This window comes from Phodopus roborovskii, unplaced genomic scaffold (genome assembly GCF_943737965.1).
Source record: "Phodopus roborovskii unplaced genomic scaffold, PHOROB, whole genome shotgun sequence".
Lineage (NCBI taxonomy): Eukaryota > Metazoa > Chordata > Mammalia > Rodentia > Cricetidae > Phodopus > Phodopus roborovskii.
This window is the reverse complement of record NW_026126540.1, coordinates 35,390,228-35,413,536: the sequence shown is the minus strand read 5'-3', so window position 1 is coordinate 35,413,536 and position 23,309 is coordinate 35,390,228. Positions and strand designations below refer to the sequence as shown.

The window sequence follows — 23,309 nt, the reverse complement described above, 5'->3', positions numbered from 1 at the left end:
CCTGTTGCTAAAGCCTGTTATTCCTGGCCTTCTCGGTGGCTGGCCTGGGAGGTACAGGGTTAACCCAGCTGGAGCTTGACCCTGTTTGGGGCATTCCCTACACTAGGTTAGACTCTGCGGCCTCCTGTGGGGAACCACTTTGGAAAACAACAGTGGCTTTGATACTTGTGGAACTCTGGTACCTTCAATATCTTTCTTGTTATCTCGGTCTGATGTGTGTTTTTTATGTCATTCCAGGAATAAATAGGTGCAGAGGCTTGTTTTGTATTTGTTGTTATGGTAGCCCCACCTCCTGTAGTGTTTGTCTAAGCACATTGGTCTTATTCTTTTCCTAATGCTGCTGCTGTTAACCATTTATTGCCTAACATAACTGTACCTTGCTCTCGGGGTGCTAATTATATTTTGACGGCTGGGCAACCCTGACTTACCGCTAACAAGCAGTAAAGAGTAACAGATACTGGAGTACAATTAGGTGCCCAAATACATGGCTCAAGGGCAAGAATCTCCAACCTTGAAATATTGAAGCCTGTGTGCCCCCAGAAGATTAAGGACTAGGTCTTGGCAGAAGCTCTTGTCTCTCTCTCCCACAAGCACACACCTTTATCTAGAGAGACACTTGGTCGCCCTTCACCCCTCAACTTTGACTCCTGCCTTCCTCTCTGTGTCAGAAAGCCAGAGCAGGGAAATGGGGGAGGGGGCGTGCCGCTGGCTTCCGTACTGGTTTATGTCCCTGGCAGTCTGGGGGAGGTGCTGGACGAGCGGCCCCAGTTCAGCTGCAGCCGACCCATGTCCAGGGCTCTGCCCTTTGCTCTGCAGCTTTTCCCTAAGTCCCGAGGCTCTGGAGAGTGGGCGTGGGAGTAGCCCTAGCTGAGGCTCCAAGGTCCTCCCGGCTGTTTAGGGGGCCCCAGGCGATAGCCACGTTCGGATCCTGGCTAGCAGCCAGGGGAGGGAGCTTGGGGTAAGGGGAGGGCCCTGAGGGAGGGGTCAGACTCCTTAGGAAAGAGTTAATGCGAAGAGGGGGAGGGGATAGGACGAAGAGACCGAAAGGAAGGCTCAGGTAGGAGAAGGACGGAGGAGGGGAGGCTGGCGGGGAGTAGGTGGCCGGCAGGAGCAGACGTCAGAGGTGGGGGGCTTTTCCCCTTTGCACCCTCACCCCAGAGCAGCCAACTCTAAACCGCGGCAGCGACTTTCAGTTTCATTTCCACGGACCCTCCTGCCTGGGCCGCAGCCGCCGCCGCGATGCCCAGCAAGTTCAGCTGCCGAAAGCTCCGGGAGACCGGCCAGAGGTTCGAGAGTTTCCTGGCCGAACGGGGACTGGACCTGGAGACAGATCGCGAGCGGCTGCGGGCGATTTACAACCACGACTTCAAGCCCAGGTACGGGCCGGCCCACCATGGGCCCCAAGGCTCGGGGCCAGCGCCGGGGCGGTGGGGCCACCTTCCCGCCGCGGGCTCACAGGGATGCAGTCCCGGGCCGATCGGACCGGGCCGGTCCTGGCAGTCCTCCTCCGGCGCCTGCCCACGCCCAGCCAGCGCCACCCCGAGCCCGCCCGCTCTGCACAGCCCGGCCCGGCGGGGAGGGGTCGGTGCCCACGCGCGGCTCGCAGCAGCCCGGGCTCAATAGTGGGGGAGGGGAGCCCCACAGGGAAGGCGCTGCAGGCGCGGGCTAAGCGAGGATCCCCGCCCCCTCGATGAGGGGCGGCTGCCCCCAGGGTCCACGCTTCGGGAGAGCTGAAGAGGCCCAGGGTAGGCGGGAGAATCTGGGGAGCTTCAGGGAGAAAAAGAGCACAAACTGCGTAGGCAGTTAAACCTCCATTAGCACCTGTGGCTTCTCCATGGAGACCCAGGGCCAGGGACAGCCTCCTAGAGGCCCCTTTTCCCCATGGCTGAAGATATTTGGTTTCCCTTTCCTGTTACCACCCAAGTGAAAAATCAAAGAGACTTCTGTCAAACCATAGACGTCTGCTTCGAAACACCTCTATCAACAGGCTGCTGCCTTGGATGGAAGACGAAGAAGCAGTTTAACTGGGATGGGTAGAAAGAGTTGCACTAATAGGGAAATGGGATTGGAGCTTAACAGATTTTGAGAGACTTTGAGTTGCAACTGACCAAAATACCTGTGTGTGTGAGACATGACTGCTGTGATTTGGGACAAAGCTTAGATGGAATCAGTAATGGCAGTATTGCTTGAGGTTAGAGGAGAACATGGGGATTGTCCATATTGACTAGAATGTTACTTATTAATGAACTTATATTTTGAAAGGAACATTAAGAGAGTTGAGCAGCTTCTTGAAAAAGAGGCAAAGATGATGCTGACCCGCTTTATGGCCCACGTTGTGCTGGATGCTGTGGGAACACATAGATGAAAACTGCAGTAAACAACGAAGGCTATGATACGCATACAGCATATAGTCTGTAGTATGCTGTACAACAGGGCGAAATGATGATGCTGGAGATAGTAAGGGAAAGTAAAGAGCATTTGCCACTGGATAGTCACGCTTCCCCACCCACGAGTTCACCTGTGTTCACAAAGCGCAGTGTGGCTCTGAACACAAGTCAGGTACTTTGGCAGTAGAGATAGAACTTAAGTCCAAATATGTCGAATTACTAGGGACTCAGCAGATGGAGATGTCAGTGCATTGTTTACTAAATGAAAACATCACACTCCAAGAGCAGTTCTTGCTATATGCAGACCAGAGTGCTGGGTATCAAAGGTGGAGGGTGAGAAAGTTGATTAGATCATCAGAGCAGGGGTGTGTCTTACTGAATTAACTTCAGCTTCTTATTAAAACTGAGATGGGCAGGCCTAAAGTTAAGGTCGTAGGGAGCCAAGCTCAAGGCCTTGCCAATAAGAGAGCTCAGAAGAGTGGACTCAAGTTTAACCTAGGAGTCTTTGTCAGCTCCAAAGCTGGAAACTGTTTCAGTACCTGGCAGAAGGCAGCTACGTTGGGATGCATAACAAAAACAAACAAATAAACAAAAAACTATGTGTGGTAGATATAGGGATTGATTTGTTTATTTTGGTCAAATTTATTATCCCCCCAGGCTAGCCTGAAACTTTTGAACATCTGACTCAGGCTCCCAAATCCTAGCATAGCAGATTTGACTTAAACCACCGTTCCTGGCTATTATAATGTGTTGGATTTTTAACTTTCTTTATTGTTGTTGTTGGAGTATGGTGATATTTTGTTTGTATTCTAACAATTAAAGCTTGCCTGAAGATCAGAATGCAGAGCTAAGTCACTAAGCTAGCCATAGAGGACAAGCAGTAGTGGCCACATCTTTAATTCTAGAGACAGAGACAGATAGATGGATCTCTGTGAGTTCAAGGCCACCCTGGGCTACATGAGAGTGAATCAGTCTAAAAGAGAAACAGAGCTCACACCTTTGACCCAGCACTTGGGATGACATACCTTTAGCCCTAGCACTAGAGAGGAATATAAGACAGTAGCTCAGAGCAGTCCAGGCAGTCTGAGGATTTGTGCAGTCTGGAGATACAATCAGAGGACATGATTGTCCCTTCAGTCTGAGCATTAGTAGAGTTGAGAAATCTCTAGTGGCTGGCTACTTTGCTTCTCTGATCTTTAGGTTAGATTACAAACATTGGGGTTTGGTGTTGTGTTTTAAAATTTATTTTATTTGGGTGTTCATATGCACACTGTATTAATGCAAGTGCCCACAGGGGTCTAAAGAAGGCATCAGATTCCCTGGAGCTGGGGTTATAAGAAGTTATAAGCTGCTCAATATGGATGCTTTGAGAAACTAACTCGAGGCACTGAGCCATCTCTCCAATCCCATTTGGCTTTCAAGACAGGATTTCATGTACCCCAGGCTAGACTCAGAATTAATCTGTAGCCAAGGCTGATTTCTCCTTTCTCCAGCTCATATGTGCTAGAATGATAGGCATGCCTTACCACAGCTGGAGTTTGCTCCTATTTTTCCCCCCCCCCAATTTATTTTGCAGTGCTGGAGATTGAACCCAGGGCCTTACATTTGCTAGGCAAGCAAACCCTCCACCACTGAACAGCATCTGTAGCCCTAAGGTAATTTTTACTGTGTGCACTTGTATTTTACCCAAATAAAACTGGGAGATGGCCTTGGCCTTGGAGGAAAGATGAAGTTTTAGTGCAAGAGAGGAGGAAGAAGTCCTGAGTATGGGTTTATATTCTGTCGTGAGACCTACATGACAAAACATGACAAAAAGGAATATTTGACCTGGGTATTTTGAAGACTGTCATGGTGAGAGCGTTCCCCAAGTCACCAGAAAAACCAGAAGTAGTAGCAAGTTTTTATCAAATACCCTTCTCTCCCAGCTGCCAGAGGTTTCTACTTGGATGGAAGTCTTCTGTGTGTCCCCCACCCCTTTTTAATAGGATCTTTTGTATCCCAAGCTGACCTTGATGACCTTGAGCTGCTTCCACTTGTGTACTGAAATCTCCCTATGAGGGCTTTGTGTGTGCTAGGCAAACAGTCTGCTCTAACTGAATTACATCCCCAGCCCCTTCCTCCTGTGCCGTGAGTGCGTGTTTGTGGACTGAACTGGGTTCATCGGGTTTGAATGCAAAGCACCATTCCCCCTTCAGTCATCTCATCAGCCCTGCTGTGTGTTCTTTAAAGCCAGACCGTGATTAGATTCTCATAGCTTCCTCCTTGCACACTGGGTATAGCCTATTTACAACCAGATTACACTGCTTCTCATTGGAACTCTGCTGCTGCCTTCCCCCACATACTTTCCACCCCCTGCCTTTAGTGTCTCAGCTCTCAGCCCTCAACAGAAAGTCTGGATATAGTAGATGCCCAGTAAATGTTTGCAGAATCCAATTGTATTCCAATTGACCAAGAGAATGGGCTAGAGTAAACATAGCAAATCACTCTTCGGGAGTTCTTAGCACCTTCCTACTAGGAAGAATAGCTGCTTTCCAGGAAGGTGACTTTATAGTAAGTGAGCAAAAGGCTGGAGCCTACAGGAGGTGATGGAGGGAGTTAGATTTGTTTTGTTAGACCTTTTTTTTTTTTGTGGGGGAGGAGAGCAGTGAAGCAGGGTCCATCTATGCTGCCCTAAAACTCATTGTGTAGCCCAGATTGACCTCAACTTTGAGATAATTCTTTTGTCTCGGCCTTTGGATAATCCTCCTGCCTCAATTGCCTGCATGCTACTGGTATTATAGATGAAAATCTTCATTTCAAAATAAAAGACTGACAGCCTGGCCTAGTGGCACACACCTGTTACACCATCATTTGAGAGGTAAGAGACAACATGATCAGGACTTTAGGGGTGCCTTTGGCATATAGCAAGTTTGAAGCCAGCCTGGGCTATGTAAGACCATTTCTTCAAAACCAAAGCACCTCCTATCCAAAGTTTAGTGAACATCTTAGAAGAGGGGAGCAGGAAGAGAGGAGGGGCCTGCGAGGTGCTCTCTTCTGGACATGACAAGACCTTGAACTCACAATGACTGTCATTGCCTGGGAAGGAGTTCACAAGGCCCCACCCCTAGCTGAGAACTTAAGTGGAAGCTGATGGCTACCAGAGAAGGGAGGATTGTTTCTCAGTGGGGCAATGGCATTTGTCCATAATCCAGTGGTAGTACCACATTGATGTCCATATGGGACTAGGTGGGAGATGGCTCAGCTGGTAAAGATACTTAATACCTAGCCTAAAGACTCAAGTTCAAGTCCCAGGACTTGAAAACAAGTCTAAGGAGAGAACCAACTCCCATGAGTTATTCCCTCACTGCCCCTCAAACATACATTCTCTCTCTCTCTCTCTCTCTCTCTCTCTCTCTCTCTCTCTCTCTCTCAAGAAAACTAAATGCTTCAAAAAATAAAGAGGACATGAAATTGAGAGGAAGATGTATGGATAGAAAATTCAGGGAATTAGAGGTGGAGTGGGGGTGGATATGATCAAAATATATGGTATGTATGAAATGTTCAAGGAATAACTAAAATAGTATTCAAAAGTAGGGGCTGGAGAGATGGCTCATGGGTTAAGAGCACTTGATGCTCTCACAGAAGATCAGGGCTACATTCTCAGAACCCACACGGCAGCTAACAGCTGTCTGCAACATTGTGACACCCTCTCCTGGCCTCTGCAGGCACCAGGCACACCACAAGTGGTGGGTACATAAATGTTCATTGCCGCAGACACCTATTCACATAGAAAGCAAAAGCAAATCAACATAGACTCATGTAGTTAAGGTTCTAGAAATATTTGCATGGAGGGTGGTTTGGTGTCTTCCCTAATTTCCCTGATATCCCCAGTGAAAACTGTACTATGCTTGGTGGCCTTGGAATGTATGTACCCTTCAAAACACAGGGTCTGCTTGAAACAGCAATAGCTATACATTCTGTCCTATTTTTGTCTCTTGATTGTGTGTGGGGGGTGGAGAGGGAGGGAGAGAGAGACTAGGTCTATGTAACATAGTTTGGGTCCAAACTAGCAACAATCCTGGCTCATGTCTGTAATTGCAGTGGTTGATAGAAGCAGACTAGGTCTATGTAACATAGTTTGGGTCCAAACTAGCAACAATCCTGGCTCATGTCTGTAATTGCAGTGGTTGATAGAAGCAGAAAGCACAGAGGTTTAAGGCTAGCCTAGGCTACGTAGCTAGAATTTGTCTCAAAAATCCTGCAAAATAAATTCAAACCTCAGTTTGTAAAACTAGATGTCTCTAAGATCACTTCCAAATCTGATACCAGATTCCTGGTTTGGGCTTTGCTTTGCTTTTTTTTTTTTTTTTTTTTTTTTTTTTTTTTTTAATTAGCCACCATTTGAGCAACAAACAGAAGCCAATGATAGCAGTGGAGTCTAAGGGTGTCTGCAAAGACAAGAAAGCCAGCAGAGGATCAGTGACATAAGTGGCTGGGAATGGCTAAAGTGCCCTAATGAATAAGTGACTAGAGTTAGCATGGGTGGTGATAATGGCTACTGTTGAAAAGAGTTGTGAGAAATAGATGAAGTCACGCACTTGGCACTTAGCAGAGCGCCCAGTTGGTACTCAGAAAAGTGTTTTGCTGGTAGGGACGATGTTGCTGCACATGTACTGTCATTGTAACTCTGATAAGTATGCCAAGTGGGTTTGTGCACTGTGGAATTGTTAGTGGGCATGTGGTTGGATCTATGTTTGGTAACCTTGCCTATGTACAGGATAGACCAGGCAAGGGAGGAGAGCTGCAAAGCCAGAAGTAGGGTCAGCAGTTAACAGAGCCTAGAGACCACAGATATGACCAAGCCAGTTTCAGAGACAATACAAATGACATTCTAGGCAAGGTTCAAGTGAGATATAATCTCGTCACTTGGGAGGTAGCAGCAGGAGAATCTATGCCTGCTCAAGGCAAGTCAGAGCTACATAGTGAGACTCTGTCATCTGTGTAACTGACCAGGGAAGTAAGTTAAAAAAAAATTTTTTTTTAATTAAAAACAAATTTAAAGATAGCAAAAACTAGCCAGGTGTGTGTCACATACCTGGTAGAGGCAGGAGTTTTAGGCCAGCCTAAGCTACAAGAGACCTTGTCTCAAAATGGAAACTATAAAAAAATGTCAACAATTAGCCAGGTGGTGATGACACATACCGTTAGTCCAGCAGAGGCAGGCGGATCTCTGAGTCTAAGGCCAGCCTGGTCTACAGATCTTTCTAGGACTGCTACACAGAGAGACCCTGTCTTGAAAAACTAGAAAAAAAGTAAACAATTGAAAATGTCTGGTGTTAGCGACTGGAAAGGGGGTTTTCTGAAACTCTTGTGAATGAGAACATAAACTTGTACGGCTGGTATAGGAGGCAATTTTGCAGAAGTTACCAGTTGTGCTGGGTGTGGTTGCATAAGCCTGTAGATCCAGCATCTAAAAATCCAGACAGTAGGATCATGAGTTTGAAGCCAGCTTCTATCTCCAAAAGTAAATTGCCTTTTTACTAAAGTTGTAAAAGTTCATTCATTCTCTTTGGCTCACCCAGAAATTCTATTTCCAAGAGTGTGTCCCTCTAGACTTGCTTAAAGTACAAGGGTGAGTGATTATTATTATGACATCAAAAGGCATGGGCAGCCTGCTTCTGTTATTGGAGAATTGACAACCCCATTTAAATTAAAGCTGGGGTACTTTCTGCAACTGTTCAGAGGAAGACGGCACCATAGAGAACCATCGCAAACAATGTCTGTTCATGTGTGTTAGTCAAGAGGAGTGCTTATCAAGTAACAATTGGATGTGCATCCCAAGTCAACAAGAGCTTGGAGTGAAGGCCTTTCACACTGCATGTGTAATGCTGTCTTGCTTAAATTTCTCACGCTTGTTGAATGCCTTCTTCATTCCCTTTATGCATGCATACTTAAACCTAGGTAAGTTTACCTACAAAGGGCCATTGTCTTCTGTCCTTTTCCTTCTTCTCTTTTTCTTTTTAGTCCTTCCCACCCCAGTTTCTCTGTGTAGCCCTAGCTGTCCTGGCACTTACTCTGTAGACCATGCTGGCCTTGAACGCAGAAATCCCTCTGCCTCTGCTTCCCACATGCCTTGTATTTCTTTTTTTGGCAGGGGGGCGAGGAGGTTGGGTTTTTTGAGACAGGGTTTCCCTGTGGCTTTGAAGCCTGTCCTGGAACTCACTCTGTAGACCAGGTCTCAAGACCTGGTCTCGAACTCACAGAAATCTGCCAGCCTCTGCCTCCCAAGTACGGGGATTAAAGGCATGTGTCACCACTGCCCGACTCAGCCTTTTATTTATTTTTTTTGGGGGGGTTGTTTGATTTTGAGACAGAGTCTTGATGTATAACTGTGGCTGGTACGAACTCACTAAGTAGGTCAGGTTGGTCTCAAACTCACAGAGATCCACCTGCCTCTGCCTTTCAAGCCTCACAGGTGCTAGAATGAAGGGTGTGTGCTACCACACTCAGCCTACTTTGGTTTTGAGACAGTGTCCTGGGCTAGTCTGCACCCTATTATGTAGATCAGGTTAACATCAGATTTGGGCGGTCTTCAGCCTCTGCCTCCCAAGTGCTGGGATTATGGGTGTGAACCTCATTCTACCCTGTTCTCTTCTGATTCTTCTCCCTCTTGATGTTTCTTCTGTTTTCTCTTCCTCCCTGACCTCTGTTGGTCTTGGCTATTCTCAGACTGCATCTTCCTGGGGAGGTCCCAAGCACGAGTCCTTGGTTGTTAACTACCATCAGGGGACTCCCTAATAGTAGTAGACTCTGACCTTGACTTTGGTGTGAGATCTCAGCTCCTGCCTCACATAATCAGGGCTGCCTTTGGACCACAGGCATCTCAAAACCAGCATGTCCAAGGCAAATGTGATGGTCCTTCTGGCTACCTACCTTCTCCTTCCTCGGGGACAGTCCCAGAGCTGGACTCCTTGATTTGGGTATTCCAGGTGCTTCTCTCCTTCTACTCTCTACTCTTCCTCCTGTCAGTCACCAGATTCTGCTAATTTGCATTCTCAATACAATCAGATTTGACCCCTTCTGTTTCTACCACTGCCTCATTCAGGCCTTTGGTATCTTTTAACCAGACAACTGCAGTGGCCTCCTTCTAACTGGTCTCCCTGACTACAGTCTTGCCTCCAGCATATTCATCCTTCAATCCTGATGCCAGAGTGATCTGAAATGCAAATATGATCTTGCCACTCCCCTGCTTAAAACCCACCAACTGCAGTGGTTCTGTAACTACAGGGTAGCCTCTGACGAGGGCTGAAAGTAAGTTATTACTACTCCTACCCCTGCTGTGATTAGACCTCTTTCCACTAATGCAAATACTAACTATAGCAGCTAACATTTACCAAGCATTTCTCACTATGCTTTCATATGACTTACCATCCTTTTAAAAGAAATCATAGCCTCTTCAATGTTGTCTGAATCATAACTGCTCTCCTTTCTTGGGATGAAGGAGAGAGGCAGAGTTATATGGGATACAAAGATGTGTTCTGAGCCACAAAGGACCTTACTGTGTGCTCTTATTAGCAGCCATGCTGATTTATGGACAGTGATGGTTTACTAAGACTCACCACACTGTTGCTAGGATATGCTGTAAAAACCCAACAGTCCTAGCAGTCATTGAGGGAGGTTATCCCTCCTCCAGATCTTGACTGTTCATCAGATGTCATGTGTTTGGGAACATCCTCGGGCTCCTGGGTACCAGAAAAGGGAAGTGAGGGACTGCTGAAAGTCAGGGTCAAGTCCAGGCTCCTTGCCTGTCATGTAAAACTATCTGGAACTGCCCATCTCTGCCGCCTCCTGTCATCCCTTTCTTTGAGCCTTTCACTATATACAAATCAACTGTATGTGACACTAACCATCACTCTCCCTTACTGAGGTCTGCTTCGTGCCAAGCACTGGGCTAATGGTTCCCTACAATGTTATTAGAGCCTCGTGGTGGCCTTTTAAGGCAGGTCTTCAATCCCCATCTTATTTTTTTGTTTTTGTTTTTTGGGTATTCGGGTGTTTTGGGTTTTGTTTTGTTTTCTGGTTTTGTTTTGTAGTGTTAGGGGTTGAACCTCAGGCCTCAAATATGCTAGGTAGCATTCTTAACCTCTGCACTCCATAGACCCCAGAAGTTCAGAATAGGAAGACAGCTAGTAGGGTAGCCCAGCCGAAGCAGCTGAGATGCACAGCCTGTCACCCATGCCCATCAGTTTGCTCACTTTGTGCTTCCTTTTAACGGGGAATGCCCACTCATTCCTCAGAGACCTGTCCCTGCCCTGGACAGACTGAGCAACCGTGCCCCATCACCATGCTGGTACTCTGAGTTCTCTCTGAGTGGTCCTCAAGGCCAGCTCTAGGTCTGGCAGCTTGGAACCAGCCGCAAGTGCAGTGTCTGGCACCTAACATGCCTCCGTAAGTGTGTGTGGAGTAGACTACACTGAACACCCGGTGCTGAGCCTGAGGTCACCCTGCTGACCACTTTTCCTGTCTTCACCTCTCTAGGCACAAAGCCAGGCTATTTGATCTCGGGAGAAGGATCCTTTCCCTTCCTGCTTGGGTTCCACCTGCACCCTTTGACTTCCGGTGGAAACTGCTGTCCGATCCGCCATCTTGCCCACATTCTGGACATCTCTGCTCTCTATGACCCCCTTTCTCAGCCCTCCCTACAGCCTGGGACCTGTCCATTCCTATGAGCCATCGTTTTCAACTTCCCCTTAAAGGCCTTAGCTCTTCCCACTACACTTTTGTTTAACGTCCCAAATAGCCCCCCCCTTTTTTAAAAATCTGTTTCTCTCTCTGTCTTCCCAATCAACAGCCCAATATTGGACTTTTATCCACAGTGCTGTTTAAGCCAGTTACTTTGTGTTGGAAAGCCCCAATGCCTTCCTTTAAGTTGTTAAAAATTCCTCCCATCCCCAGCCGGAGTCTCTGCCTCTGAGCCCCATCCTGCCTTGAAGCAGGAGTGGTGTGTCCCAGCAGAGAGCAAGCAGCCCTTGGGCCTTCCCCAGCACCCTCTCCACAGCCGCCCTGCCTTCCCTCACTTCCCAGTGTCCTCTGCTTCTGGCAGCTATGGGACCCCTGCCCCTGGCTTCTCCTCCATGCTGTATGGAATGAAGATTGCAAATCTGGCCTTCGTCACCAAGACTCGGGTCAGGTTCTTCAAACTAGACCGCTGGGCTGATGTGCAGTTACCAGAAAAGAGGCGAATAAAGACAGGCTCAAATATCAGCAAACAACACAGGTCCCTGTTGGCCAGGGTCTTTCATGACAGGTGTGTGAGTGCATGCCATGCCCTGAGAGTGGGCAGGGGAGGGCAAGGGGAAGGGTGTCTGGCTTGAAGACCAGTGAATTTCCTTGGCAATTCCCTCCCCCCTCCCCCCAGGAAGGAAGAGAGGCAGGGAATTAATCCAGGGAGGAGGTGGGTTCCCAAGCACATCTGACACTTTGCCAAGTTCCCAAGCCTGACACCTTCCCCAGGGCAATTCCCAGTCCAAGGTCCTCTCCCCCGCAACCCCCCTCCACTCTTCCCCAGGGCTGAATATCTTCATGGGAAACATGGGGTGGATGTGGAGGTCCACGGGCCCCATGAAGCTCGGGATGGGCAGCTCCTTATCCGCCTGGACTTGAACCGCAAGGAGATGCTGACCCTAAGGCTTCGAAATGGAGGAACCAAGCCTGTTACCCTTACTCATCTCTTTCCACTCTGCTGGACACCCCAGTTTGCCTTCTACCATGGCGAACAGGACCTGCCCTGCCCACTAGGCCCAGGTGAGTGGTCTTTTAACCCTTGGGTGGTCTGAGCTTCGGAAAAAATGCTGTCTGTGCCCAGCGGGTTCCTGCCTTGGGATGGGGGTGCTGTGGGTAGTATCTCTGCCTCACTCAGCTTACCTTGTTGCAGGTGAAAGCTATGAGCTACATGTCTACTGTAAGACCAGCATTGTGGGCTACTTCCCAGCCACTGTCCTTTGGGAGCTGCTGGGACCAGGGGAGGCAGGGGCAGAAGGAGCAGAAACTTTCTACATTGCTCGCTTCTTGGCTGTCGTCGCCCACAGCCCGCTAGCTGCACAGTTGAAGCCCACAACTCCCTTCAAGCGCACCCCTCGGCTTGCCAGAAACCCTGTATTGACCAACCGGATAGAGGAAGGAGAGAGGCCTGACCGGTAACTGGATAATGACATCCTGGGCACTTGGGCAGACCCGAGCTAGGAGACACAGCCCCCTTTCTGAACTTCAGGTCTCAGTCAGATCCCTTTCGTGTCAGAAGCGAGCTGCAGGAGAATAGTGGCAGATCTGAGGACAGTGTGAAAATTCTTTTTTTTTTTTTTTTTTTTTTTTTTTTTTTAATGCGTCATGAATTTGCGTGTCATCTTTGGGCAGGGGCCATGCTAATTTTCTCTGTATCGTTCCAATTAATATATGTGCTGCCAAAGTGAGCACATGTGGATACGCTTAAGTGTTTACACTGTGTAGAGAAGTGGTAGCGTATTGTAGACCTTTCTTTTCCCTCTCCTCTCCACTTCCTCCATCTACCTCATCTTTTTTCATGGTGCTGGGGATTGAACTCAGGGCTTTGTGCGTGCCAAGTAACGTTTTACCCCTGAACTGCATCACCCATTTGTTTTTAAAGATTTTGTATTATTCTTAATAGTGTGGATGCCAATTCCCTTGGAGCTGGGGTTATAGGCTATTGCGAACCACCTGACCTGAGTAGTGGGAACCAAACTCTGTAACAGCTCTGGCTGTCCTGGAACTCTCTATTTAGACCAGGCAGGCCTCAAACTCACAGAGATCTGCCTGTCTCTGCCTGGCTTAGTTTTATTTTTTTTAAGACAGGGTCTCATTATCTTTTCCTGGAGGACCTGAAACTCACTATGCAGACTTACATGACCCAGAACTCATAGAGATCCACCTCCGTCTGCCTCCCAAGTACTGGAATTAAAGGCATGCACCGCCATGCCTGGAACTCACTATTAGATGTCTACATCTGAGGAAGGTGACAGAATAGAAGGGTGGTAGCTAAAGGGCTTGTCCAAAGTGTTCTAAAACTGACAGTAATGATAGTTACATATATTTGTGAATACACTAGACAAATCACAAAACTGGACATGAGTTTTTCCAACAAAGCAGTTAAAAGAGCCAGGTATGGTGGGTAGCCCATGCCTTTCATCTCAGCACTCAGGAGATAGAGGCAAAGGCAGGTAGGTCTTTGTAAGTTCAAGACAGTGTGGTCTACATATCATTGCAGACCATCCAGGCCTACATAGTGAGACCCTTGTCTAATAAATAGACAATCAAATCTGAGAGCAAGGCATGGTAGCTCAAAACACTATACCCTAACATCTTGGAGGCTGAGGCAGAATTACGGTGAGTTACAGTTCAGCCTGTGCTCTGAGAGTTTTAGGCTCAGAGAAAAACTGTCTAAGAACAAAATGAAGGAGGGGAAGGGTGACTCTGCTTAAGAGCACCTGATGCCTTTGCAGCTGACCTGAGTTCACTTCCCACCACCCAGGTTGGGTGGCTTGCAGCTATCTGTAACTCCAGCTCCTGGGGAACCTGGTGCCCTGGTCACACACACAAATCCATAAAAAAAATAGTTTAAAATAATGAGTAATGAATGCAAACCATGTAACAAGACCTTTTGGGGTTTGTTTTTTGTTGTTGTTTTGGGTTTTTTGTTTTGTTTTGGGTTGTTTTTTCGGTACTGGGTTTCTCTGTATTGCTTTGGAGCCTGTCCTGGAACTCGCTCTGTAGACCAGGCTGGCCTGGAACTCACAGAGATCCTCCTCCTGTCTCTTCCTCCCAAATGCTGGGATTAAAGGTGTATGCCACCAACACCTGGCAAGATGTTTATAGTTATAACATATATTCCTCTTATTAACAATATGTATATGTATGTATAGTCAGACAGAGGTGGCACACCCCTTTAATCCTAGTACCTGAGAGGCAGAAGCAGATGGATCTCTATGAGTTTGAGGCCAGCCTGGTTGACAGAGCAAGTTCCAGAAACCCTGTCTCAACACCAACCCCTACCCCAAAAAAAGAAAGAAAACAATATTAAGATTGACTGTTCTGCAATGATAGGAAAGTTGCTTAGTTATTTTTTAAAACATATCACTTTTGTTTTTGTTGTTTATTTTTGAGAGTCGGGCTGTGTAGCCCAGGTTGGCCTGTAGCTTATAAACCTTTTGTACTCATTGCCAGTGCTAAGTGCTGGGAATATAGCCTGTGCCACCACACCCCACTCACAAAATATATGTTTTTAAATATTTCAAAAATTTGGGCTAGAGAGATGGCTCAGAGGTTAAGAGCACTGACTGCTCTTCCTGAGGTCCTGAGTTCAAGTCCCAGCAACAACGTGGTGGCTCACAACCATTTGCAATGCGATCTGGTGCCCTCTTCTGTCATGCAATCATACATTTGGGCAGAACTCTGTGTACATGATAAATAAATGAATCTTTAAAATAATATTTCAAACATGCAAAAGGTCCAACCTTGGACCAAGCCAGTGCATGAGCAAGGGATCCCTGCATGGCTGCTGAGCACACCACAGAAGGCATTGGAGAAATGTTTCTGTGTGCTCCATTTGGCTGCAAGTATACTTTAAAAAGTGGAACGATACAGAGGAATGCTTTCTGCAGACTCCATGGGGACACTTCAGAGTCTTTGAAGATGGAAGATGAGGAGTTCCTGTGTTTGTGACAGGTTTTCTCCCCTCCCACAGCGCCAAGGGCTATGAACTAGAGCTATGTTTGGCCCTGGGGACGTACTACCCACCCCTCCGCCTCAGACAACTGCTCCCTACCCTTCTTCAAGGAGCAAGTATCTTCACTTCCCCAAAGGAAGTTGCTGAGATCAAGTAAGTACTGGCGTTTCATGCCGCTTGCTGCCTTGTTCTCTCTGCTGGCTCCTCCTGTCTGTGCTCATCTCACCGGGTCACCCTGAACAGTGCTTGGTGCCCACTGCATGTCAGTGTGGGGATGGCTGGGTGGAGAGGGGAGAGCCCCAGAGCAGGGGCTTGTCTGATCCACCCTGTTCCTGCCCCAACGCAACCATCCCTACCAGGGCCCAGTTGGAGACAACCCTGAAGTCCAGGAACTATGAAGTGAAGCTCCGGCTGCTGCTGCACCTGGAGGAGCTGCAGATGGAGCATGATATCCGGCACTATGACCTGGAGTCAGTGCCCATGACCTGGGACCCTGTGGACCAGAATCCCAGGCTGCTCACACTGGAGGTTAGGGCTCAGATCTACTGTGGGAGGAGGGGGCATGCCAGTCAACTCAAATGAGGTAACAGGCCACTATCCCTGACAGCAGGGCAAACATCCAAAAAGGATGAAACAGTTCCTGTAGAAGATATGGACAAAGAGCAGGGTGAGCTTCCTGTCCCCCCAATGTGCCAGGATAGGACAGTGGTTTTGTTTCTGCTTATTTTAGGCAGGGTCCCACGTAGCCAGGGTAGCTTCAGACTTACTTTGTAGCCAAGGGTGATCTTGAACTTCCAATCCTTCTGTGTCTACCAACCCAGTGTTGGGATTATAGAACAGTCTACCACACCTAGTTCATATTTGTAATGCAATTTTAATCTAGATTTTACCACCAGCTGTATTAGTGAGTTCCTTGTTTTCTCAGCTTTGTGAATAATTCTGAGACGCCTTTCAAATGTTCACATTTTGTTTTTTTTAAAAGTGTGTGTTTGTATGTGTGTGTGTGTGTGTGTGTGCGTGCGCGCGCGTACATGTATGTGCATACACACACATATGTAATATTGTGTGTGTGCAACGTGAATAACATACATGTTGAGGTCAGAGGACAGTTTGCAGGAGTTTGTTTTCTCTTTCCACCTTGTTGGTCCCAGGGATTAAATTCAGGTTGTCAGTTTTAGCAGCAGTCACCCTTTCCCACTGAGCCATCTCACCAGCCCTCACATTTTGAATATATACACATACTCTCAGACTTGTTCATGAGAATGGATTAATGCACAAGAGTGCATGCAGGTGAGAAGGGAGAGATCTAAGGTGATCAAGGAAAGGTTATTACAAGGAGGAAGTCTGCACCAAGGCACTAAAGGCCAAGCTGGAGCTGAGCTAGCCAAGGAAGCAGCTGGCTGGGTTGTGGACGTTGGCCACCACATCTCTCTTTTTCCTTTTTTGGTTTTTTCCAGATAGGGTTTCTCTGTGGCTTTGGAGCCTGTCCTGGAACTCGCTCTTGTAGATTAGGCTGGTCTCAAACTCATAGAGATCCACCTGCCTCTCCTCCCGAGTGCTGCTGGGATTAAAGACGTGCACCCCCAATGCCCGACTGGCCACCACATCTTTAAATCCTACCCTAGAGGTTCTTGGATTTCCAGGCTAGGCACCTCTAGCAGCCTGTGGTCCTCCCTGTCCCCTCCGATTCTTGCTTTGCCTTGTAAGGAAGGAAAGCTGGGGTGAGTTGGGCCTGTGAGGCCAGAGCCCATGGGATATGGGATAGAAGAGCTTTCTTAAGCTGGGTGGTGGTGGCACATACCTTTCATCCCAGCACCTTTCCAGGCAGAGGCAGCCAAATCTCTGTGAATTTGAGGCCAGCCTGGTCTACAGAGAGAGTTCCAGGGCAGCCAGTGCTACACAGAGAAACCCTGTCTCGGGGAAAGAAAGAAAGCAAATTTACTTATGTTCATATCCTGTAGGTTCCTGGTGTGACCGAGAGCCGTCCCTCAGTGCTACGGGGTGACCACCTGTTTGCCCTTTTGTCCTCTGAGACCCAACAGGAGGACCCTATCACCTATAAGGGTTTTGTGCACAAAGTGGAACTGGACCGTGTCAAGCTGAGTTTTTCCACAAGGTGAGTGGAACCTTGAGAGCAACCTTAGGCTTCTAAGGCCTGGGGTTAGGAAGTCTGGCTTCCAAAGATGACTAGGACTCTGGGCACAAGGCAGGGTATCCCCAGGCTGTGTGAACTTCTTCATCTCCTAGAGAAATTTAAGGACCTCTTGGGAAGAGAGAGTGGAATGGTGGGAGGTGGAGAGGGTCTGATTTTTTTACTGCCCACTCCACCTACCTAGAACTCTCACTTAATTCTTTGCGCAAAGCCTCCTGAGCCGATTTGTGGATGGTCTGACCTTCAAGGTGAACTTTACCTTCAACCGCCAGCCCCTTCGGGTCCAGCACCGGGCATTGGAGTTGACAGGGCGATGGTTGCTATGGCCCATGCTCTTTCCTGTGGCCTCTCGTGGGGTCTCCCTGCTGCCCTCAGATGTGAAGTTCAAGTGAGATTGTGGGTCCTGGGGCTGCTTGGGGTGTGGGTATGGGGAATGGAGGCCCAGAAGCCTCTGGAATATTGGATAACTTCAAGTTACTATTCCTGGACCCCTCTGGCAGGCTGTATGATCGGAGTCTGGAGTCGAACCCTGAGCAGCTGCAGGCCATGAAGCACATTGTGAGGGGCACCACCCGGCCTGCCCCCTACATCATCTTTGGGCCTCCAGGTACCGGCAAGACTGTCACATTAGTGGAGGCCATCAAGCAGGTGAGGCTGAAGCATAATCCCAGGCTTACACTGAATTATTCAGCCCAAGCAATTGTCTGTAATTTTGATTCCTTCTAGTCACCTGAACATTCTTACATGAACAGTCGCCTAAAGAGGAGTTAGGGAATTATGGTCATTATGACAGTTGAGTGTTGGTGTGTAAATATCCAATACCAAAATGTCATCTAGACTAGTGGGTGTCTGGGAGGCAAATGCAGCCTGAGTCCCCTGTCACAGGAAGCTTCTGCCCATACTGTTGTCTTCATTGTTTCAGGTAGTGAAGCTGTTACCCAAAGCCCACATCCTGGCCTGCACTCCATCCAACTCAGGAGCTGACCTCCTCTGTCAGCGGCTCCGGGTCCACCTGCCCAGCTCCATCTACCGTCTCCTGGCCCCCAGCAGGGACATCCGAATGGTACCTGAGGATATTAAGGTATGTAGGAAGTACAGAGGGCCAAGGGATGATGGATGCCTGGGAGGTTCTCAGAGCACCTGAAGACTTGCTGTGTGACTTCGGGTGGGTCAGGCCCCCTGTGGGGACTTTGTTTTCTTATCCACTAAGAGAGGGAGGCAGGTAATAAGTGTTAGAGGTCCAGAACCAGGGTAAAAGTGAGAAAGGGAAGAGCCAAGCTGATTTCGCCTCCTTTCATAACCCACAGAGCTGCTGTAACTGGGATCCTAAAAAGGGAGAGTATGTATATCCTGCCAAGAAGCATCTCCAGCAATATCGTGTCTTAATTACCACCCTCATCACTGCCAGCAGGTAAGGGATGCATAGGATTTCTTTCTCACTTGTTAGTAAAAAGTAAAGGGGTATAGGACTAGGGAAAGAGGAAGGGTTCCTGAGGGCAGGGTAAAATGAAGGGCCAGAGTTCAGGTTTGGTAGTTGGGTGCCTGGGAATGACCCCTGCTTGGCCTGACACTCCCAGGTTGGTGTCAGCCCAGTTTCCCATCGATCACTTCACACACATCTTCATCGATGAGGCTGGCCACTGCATGGAGCCTGAGAGTCTGGTGGCCATAGCAGGTGAGGGGGCTCAGGATGGGCTGTAGGTACACCACCCCACACCAGCTGGGTAAGTCCTGCCATTTAACCTTTCTCCCCATGCCTCTCAGGACTGATGGATGTCAAGGAAACAGGCAATCCAGGAGGGCAGCTGGTGCTGGCAGGAGACCCGAGGCAGCTGGGGCCTGTGCTCCGTTCACCACTGGCACAGAAGCATGGACTTGGCTACTCTCTGCTGGAGCGCCTGCTCACCTACAACTCCCTATACAAGAAGGGCCCCAATGGCTATGACCCCCAGTTCATCACCAAACTGCTCCGCAACTACAGGTATCGCTGCCCTCCTCTGCTGCTTGTCAGCTGGAAGAGGGGGTCTCCTTGGTAACCCCCTTGTAGCTACTTGTCTCATGACTTAGCAGGCAGCTGCTCCTCATACCAATGGTTTATCTGCATATTAGAGATCATCAGACCAGAATGTGTCTGGATGGGTCTGAGTTTCTAGGCAATCCAACAAGAACAAAAGAAAGGCAGGGAGTGTAAGTTTTTCCTTAAAACCATTGTTAGCTTAATTATATACACAGCTGAGGCCTATTCGCTTGTGCTTTTTATTTTTGTGGGGTGCTGGGACTTGAGCCCAGGACCTTGCATGTTGCTTTCAAGTGTTCTACCACTAATGTACATCCCCAACTCTCCTCTCCCCTTTGAGACCAACTCTGCCTGTTTCCTAGGCTGATGTTGACTCTTGGCTCAAGCAATCCTGCCTCGGCCTCCTGAGTAGCTAGTGCAGTAGGTTCATAGCACCCTTACCATTTTACGAATTCCTTCTAGTGCTTAGGTGAGTTCTAGACAGTCAATGAGAGTTTGGTAAATCTGGGGCTGCACAAATGTCTCAGCACTTAAAAGTGTTGAAGAGGACCCATGTTTAGCACCCATATCAGGTGGCTCAGGCTCCTCTAACTCTACCTCCAAGGGGATCTGACACCTTTGGCCTCCATTGTCACCTGCATATCCCCCAAAACACACACACACACACACACACACACACACACACACACACACAATTAAAAAGAATAAAGATCTTGTAAGAGTTGAGTAAATGTGAGCTGGGTTGTGGTTGCACATGCTTGTAATCCCAGCATTTGGAGGTTGAGGGAGACAGGAGGATTCAGAGTTTAAAGGCTAGCCTGGGCTATACAGTCAGCCATCATCTCAAAATGGCAGGGCTGTGATGGCTCAATGGGTAAAAGTACTTGGTGAACACACACCTAGCAGCCTAAGCAGGATTTCCCAAACCCGTGAACCCACTTTTGGTGGAAGGAGAGAGCTGACTCCACAAAGGTGTCCTCTGACCCCCACACACAGCAGAGCATGTCACCCACACCACACAGCGGCAACTGTAAAAGTTCTGTAAATGCTTTTGTGTCGACACTTACATTTGGGGGTTTCACCTAATTAAATGGTGATGATAATTTATTTCTGGAGTTTTTGTTCAGTAAACTAAAGCCTGAGAATGGGTCCTAATTTCTTGGTTTTTAAAAGGAACTTGGCGGGTCAGTGAGAGCCTCAGCCTGATTGCTTATTAGAACCATATTTGGCCAGAACACATGGAGCAGGGCTAAAGGGCCTTGATCTTGTTCTTTCTCCTCCTGCCTCCTAGGTCTCACCCCACCATCCTGGACATCCCTAACCAGCTGTACTATGATGGAGAGCTGCAGGCCTGTGCAGATGTGGTGGACCGAGAACGGTTCTGCCGCTGGGAGGGGCTGCCTCAACAGGTGAGGCCTAGTAGGGCAGGGCTCCATCCCTGGACCCTGACTCCCTTGTTCTGTTTGTCTGGAACCCCCGATTGCCTAGCTGGGTTGGAGGGCAGGGAGGCAGGGAGATCAGCCTGAGGGTTTTCTCTCACTTTGTGTCCAGGGCTTTCCCATCATTTTCCATGGTGTAATGGGCAAAGATGAGCGAGAAGGCAATAGCCCATCCTTCTTCAACCCTGAAGAGGCTGCCACAGTGACTTCATACTTGAAACAGCTCCTGGCCCCTTCCTCCAAGAAGGGTAAAGCCCGCCTGAGCCCCCGGAGTGTGGGCATCATCTCCCCATACCGGAAGCAGGTCAGGCCCTCAGTCCAAGACTAGGACTTCCCTCTTTGCCCGCCAGCACCCTGGCTGCCTCTACCTCCCTCTGTGTGATGGTGACGGCATGAGAGAAAGGCACCTATGTCCTCCCTTCCAGGTAGAAAAAATCCGCTACTGCATCACCAAACTTGACCGGGAACTTCGAGGACTGGATGACATTAAGGATTTGAAGGTGACATTCATCCCACATTCTCTCCCAGCCTTCCACGTGCCTCTGACCTCATCCTTGTTGTGTCCTGTCCCACCCACTTTCCTCAAAATGAAACTGGGGTTTCCCCAGATGGTTCTGAGATGGAACCTGGAGGCCTGCCTGTTTAACAAGCACCCTGTCTTTCTTATCAGTCAGGTGTGTGGCTTCTGCCCTAAGGATGAAGTCCTCTAACCAACCCTGCCTGTCATGTGACTCTGTGTCCTCGCTCCCTCTGTGACTTAACTCTTCAACTGAAGGAATGGCTCAACACTGATTCAGATAAAAATCACTTGGAGAACTTTAATAATGCCACTGTTTGGGCCCCACCCAGCCAATTAGCATAGCTGTCTAGAGGAAAAGCCAGGGTGGGTTTTCTTGTTAATTATTTTATTATTTATTTTTGCTTTTCAAGATAGGGTCTTTGCTCTGTAGCCCAGGCAGGCCTCACACTGAAGAGATTAGGCTGTCTCTGCCTCCCGAGTGCTGGGATTATAAATGCCATCACCGCCCAGATTTTTTTTTTTCCTTTTTTTTTTTTAAGTTCCACAGGTGGTTCTGATGTGTGGAGCCAGGGTTGAAAACCACTGCTTTATGATCCACAGGCCTCTCCTTTGGAAATTCTGACCAAATTAGTGACTCTCCAGGGACAGGAACTCCGCTCAGTGCTTGCTTGGAAGGGCCTGCCACTTGATTTGCTTTCCAGGCCCATCCTGTAACTGGCTCTGTTCTACAGCAGGCAGGCCTCCTGCCCTCTTCCTGGCCCTGCACCCCTCTCATTTAGCTATAAGGGACCAGGGACTTGTTTGTACCTTCCTGGCAGCTTTGCCCCCATGGTCCCTCTTAGGCCTGACTGGTCTTCAGACCGGCTTCTGCTCTCTAGGTGGGCTCTGTGGAAGAATTTCAAGGGCAAGAACGAAGTGTCATCCTCATCTCCACCGTCCGAAGCAGCCAGAGCTTTGTGCAGCTGGACCTGGACTTCAACCTCGGTTTCCTTAAGAACCCCAAGGTTGGCAGGCTTGTGGGTGGCATGAATCCTTCCTCGGAGCCTGTCCCTTCCATGACATCATCACTTCTTCCTTCCAGAGGTTCAACGTGGCTGTGACCCGGGCCAAGGCTCTGCTCATCGTAGTGGGCAACCCCCTCCTCCTAGGCCATGACCCAGATTGGAAAACGTAAGCACTCACTCCCACCCCCTAATTGCTCTTGGTGACTACGAGCCCCAGGCTAGGGCAGATGTCTTTAGGAAGCACCCACTTATACTCCGTTAGTCCTCAGTTCTGTTGGTGTTCACGATGCCCACCCTGAGTTAGTGAGGCTGAACACTCTACCTTCTGCCTCTGTTCCTCAGCCAAGCCTGCACAGCCTCCTATGTCACTGTCCCTGTACCCCACAGGTTCCTGGAGTTCTGTAAAGAAAACGGCGGGTATACTGGATGCCCCTTTCCTGCTAAACTGGACCTGCAGCAGGGGCAGGACTTACTCCAAGGCCTGAGCAAACTCAGCCCCTCTACCTCAGGTATGGATGGGCCATGGTGGGCTGGGCAGGGGAGCTGTGGGAAGAAGAGGCAAAAATACCCAGGACTCCTTTTCTTGGTAGGGTCCCGGCGTCACCATCATCTCCCCCAGGAGAGGGAGGGTGAAGAGGGCCTGCCCTTACAAGTGGAGCCAGAGTGGAGAAATGAACTCTGAAGAGACAGCTGCCCACCTTCTCACACCAGCCAAGCCTTATTGCTGCCTATCCCTGACCCAGAGCCCAGCTCACCTGTCCCTGCAAGAGACAGGAAGGCTGGGAAGTTTACAGCCCAAACCGCTCCACCCCTTCCTCTGCTAGGGAAAATAACCCAAGCTGCTAAAACTTGGAGGAAGGGGGAGGAAGGAAAGCTTTTCCCCTCTCCTTTGCAGTACTGGGGATTGAACCCACAGCCTCGAGTATGCTAGGCAAGCAGTCTGTCCCTGAGCTGCTTTAAGAAAACAAAATGCCATTCTATGCAAAAGTCTCTTACTTACGTCTCCTCAGCCGGGCCTTGCTTCCTATGCCCCCAAGCTGACCCTCCAGGAGGGTTATCTGTCCAGAGCCAC

The 23,309-nt window shown here is 48.8% G+C and overlaps 1 protein-coding gene and 1 non-coding gene across 4 annotated transcripts; one reads left to right on the top strand and one right to left on the bottom strand.

Moving 5' to 3' along the window:
* The first annotated feature begins 971 nt into the window (after positions 1–971).
* On the top strand, positions 972–23,224 carry Mov10 (Mov10 RISC complex RNA helicase). 3 transcript variants are annotated; one of them, XM_051199310.1, is made up of 21 exons: positions 972–1,057; positions 1,159–1,376; positions 11,470–11,673; positions 11,935–12,170; positions 12,301–12,562; positions 15,124–15,258; positions 15,465–15,633; positions 17,067–17,221; positions 17,469–17,645; positions 17,758–17,905; positions 18,180–18,338; positions 18,565–18,668; positions 18,835–18,932; positions 19,022–19,238; positions 20,566–20,683; positions 20,826–21,017; positions 21,139–21,213; positions 22,112–22,237; positions 22,315–22,403; positions 22,625–22,746; positions 22,828–23,224. In XM_051199310.1, exons 2-21 carry the CDS (start codon positions 1,240–1,242, stop codon positions 22,917–22,919), a joined length of 3,015 nt encoding a protein of 1,004 aa, XP_051055267.1. In that variant the 5' UTR covers positions 972–1,057; positions 1,159–1,239; the 3' UTR covers positions 22,920–23,224. The 3 variants fall into 3 exon arrangements, with proteins under 3 accessions (XP_051055267.1, XP_051055266.1, XP_051055269.1); XM_051199312.1 differs by lacking the exon at positions 972–1,057 and adding an exon at positions 3,964–4,042 and having other exon boundaries at positions 1,229–1,376; XM_051199309.1 differs by lacking the exon at positions 972–1,057 and having other exon boundaries at positions 1,066–1,376.
* LOC127233148 (U6 spliceosomal RNA) lies at positions 12,735–12,839 on the bottom strand. Its single transcript, XR_007835452.1, has one exon. It is a non-coding gene; the product is annotated as a U6 spliceosomal RNA (small nuclear RNA).
* Positions 23,225–23,309: the final 85 nt, after the last annotated feature.

Coding starts and splice junctions, on each gene's coding strand:
- Mov10 (XM_051199310.1), top strand. CDS start 1,240: ATGCCCAGCAAGTTCAGCTGCCGAAAGCTCCGGGAGACCGGCCAGAGG. Junction 18,669..18,834: donor ACCCTCATCACTGCCAGCAG/GTAAGGGATGCA, acceptor TGACACTCCCAG/GTTGGTGTCAGCCCAGTTTC. Junction 21,018..21,138: donor TCTCCCCATACCGGAAGCAG/GTCAGGCCCTCA, acceptor CCTCCCTTCCAG/GTAGAAAAAATCCGCTACTG.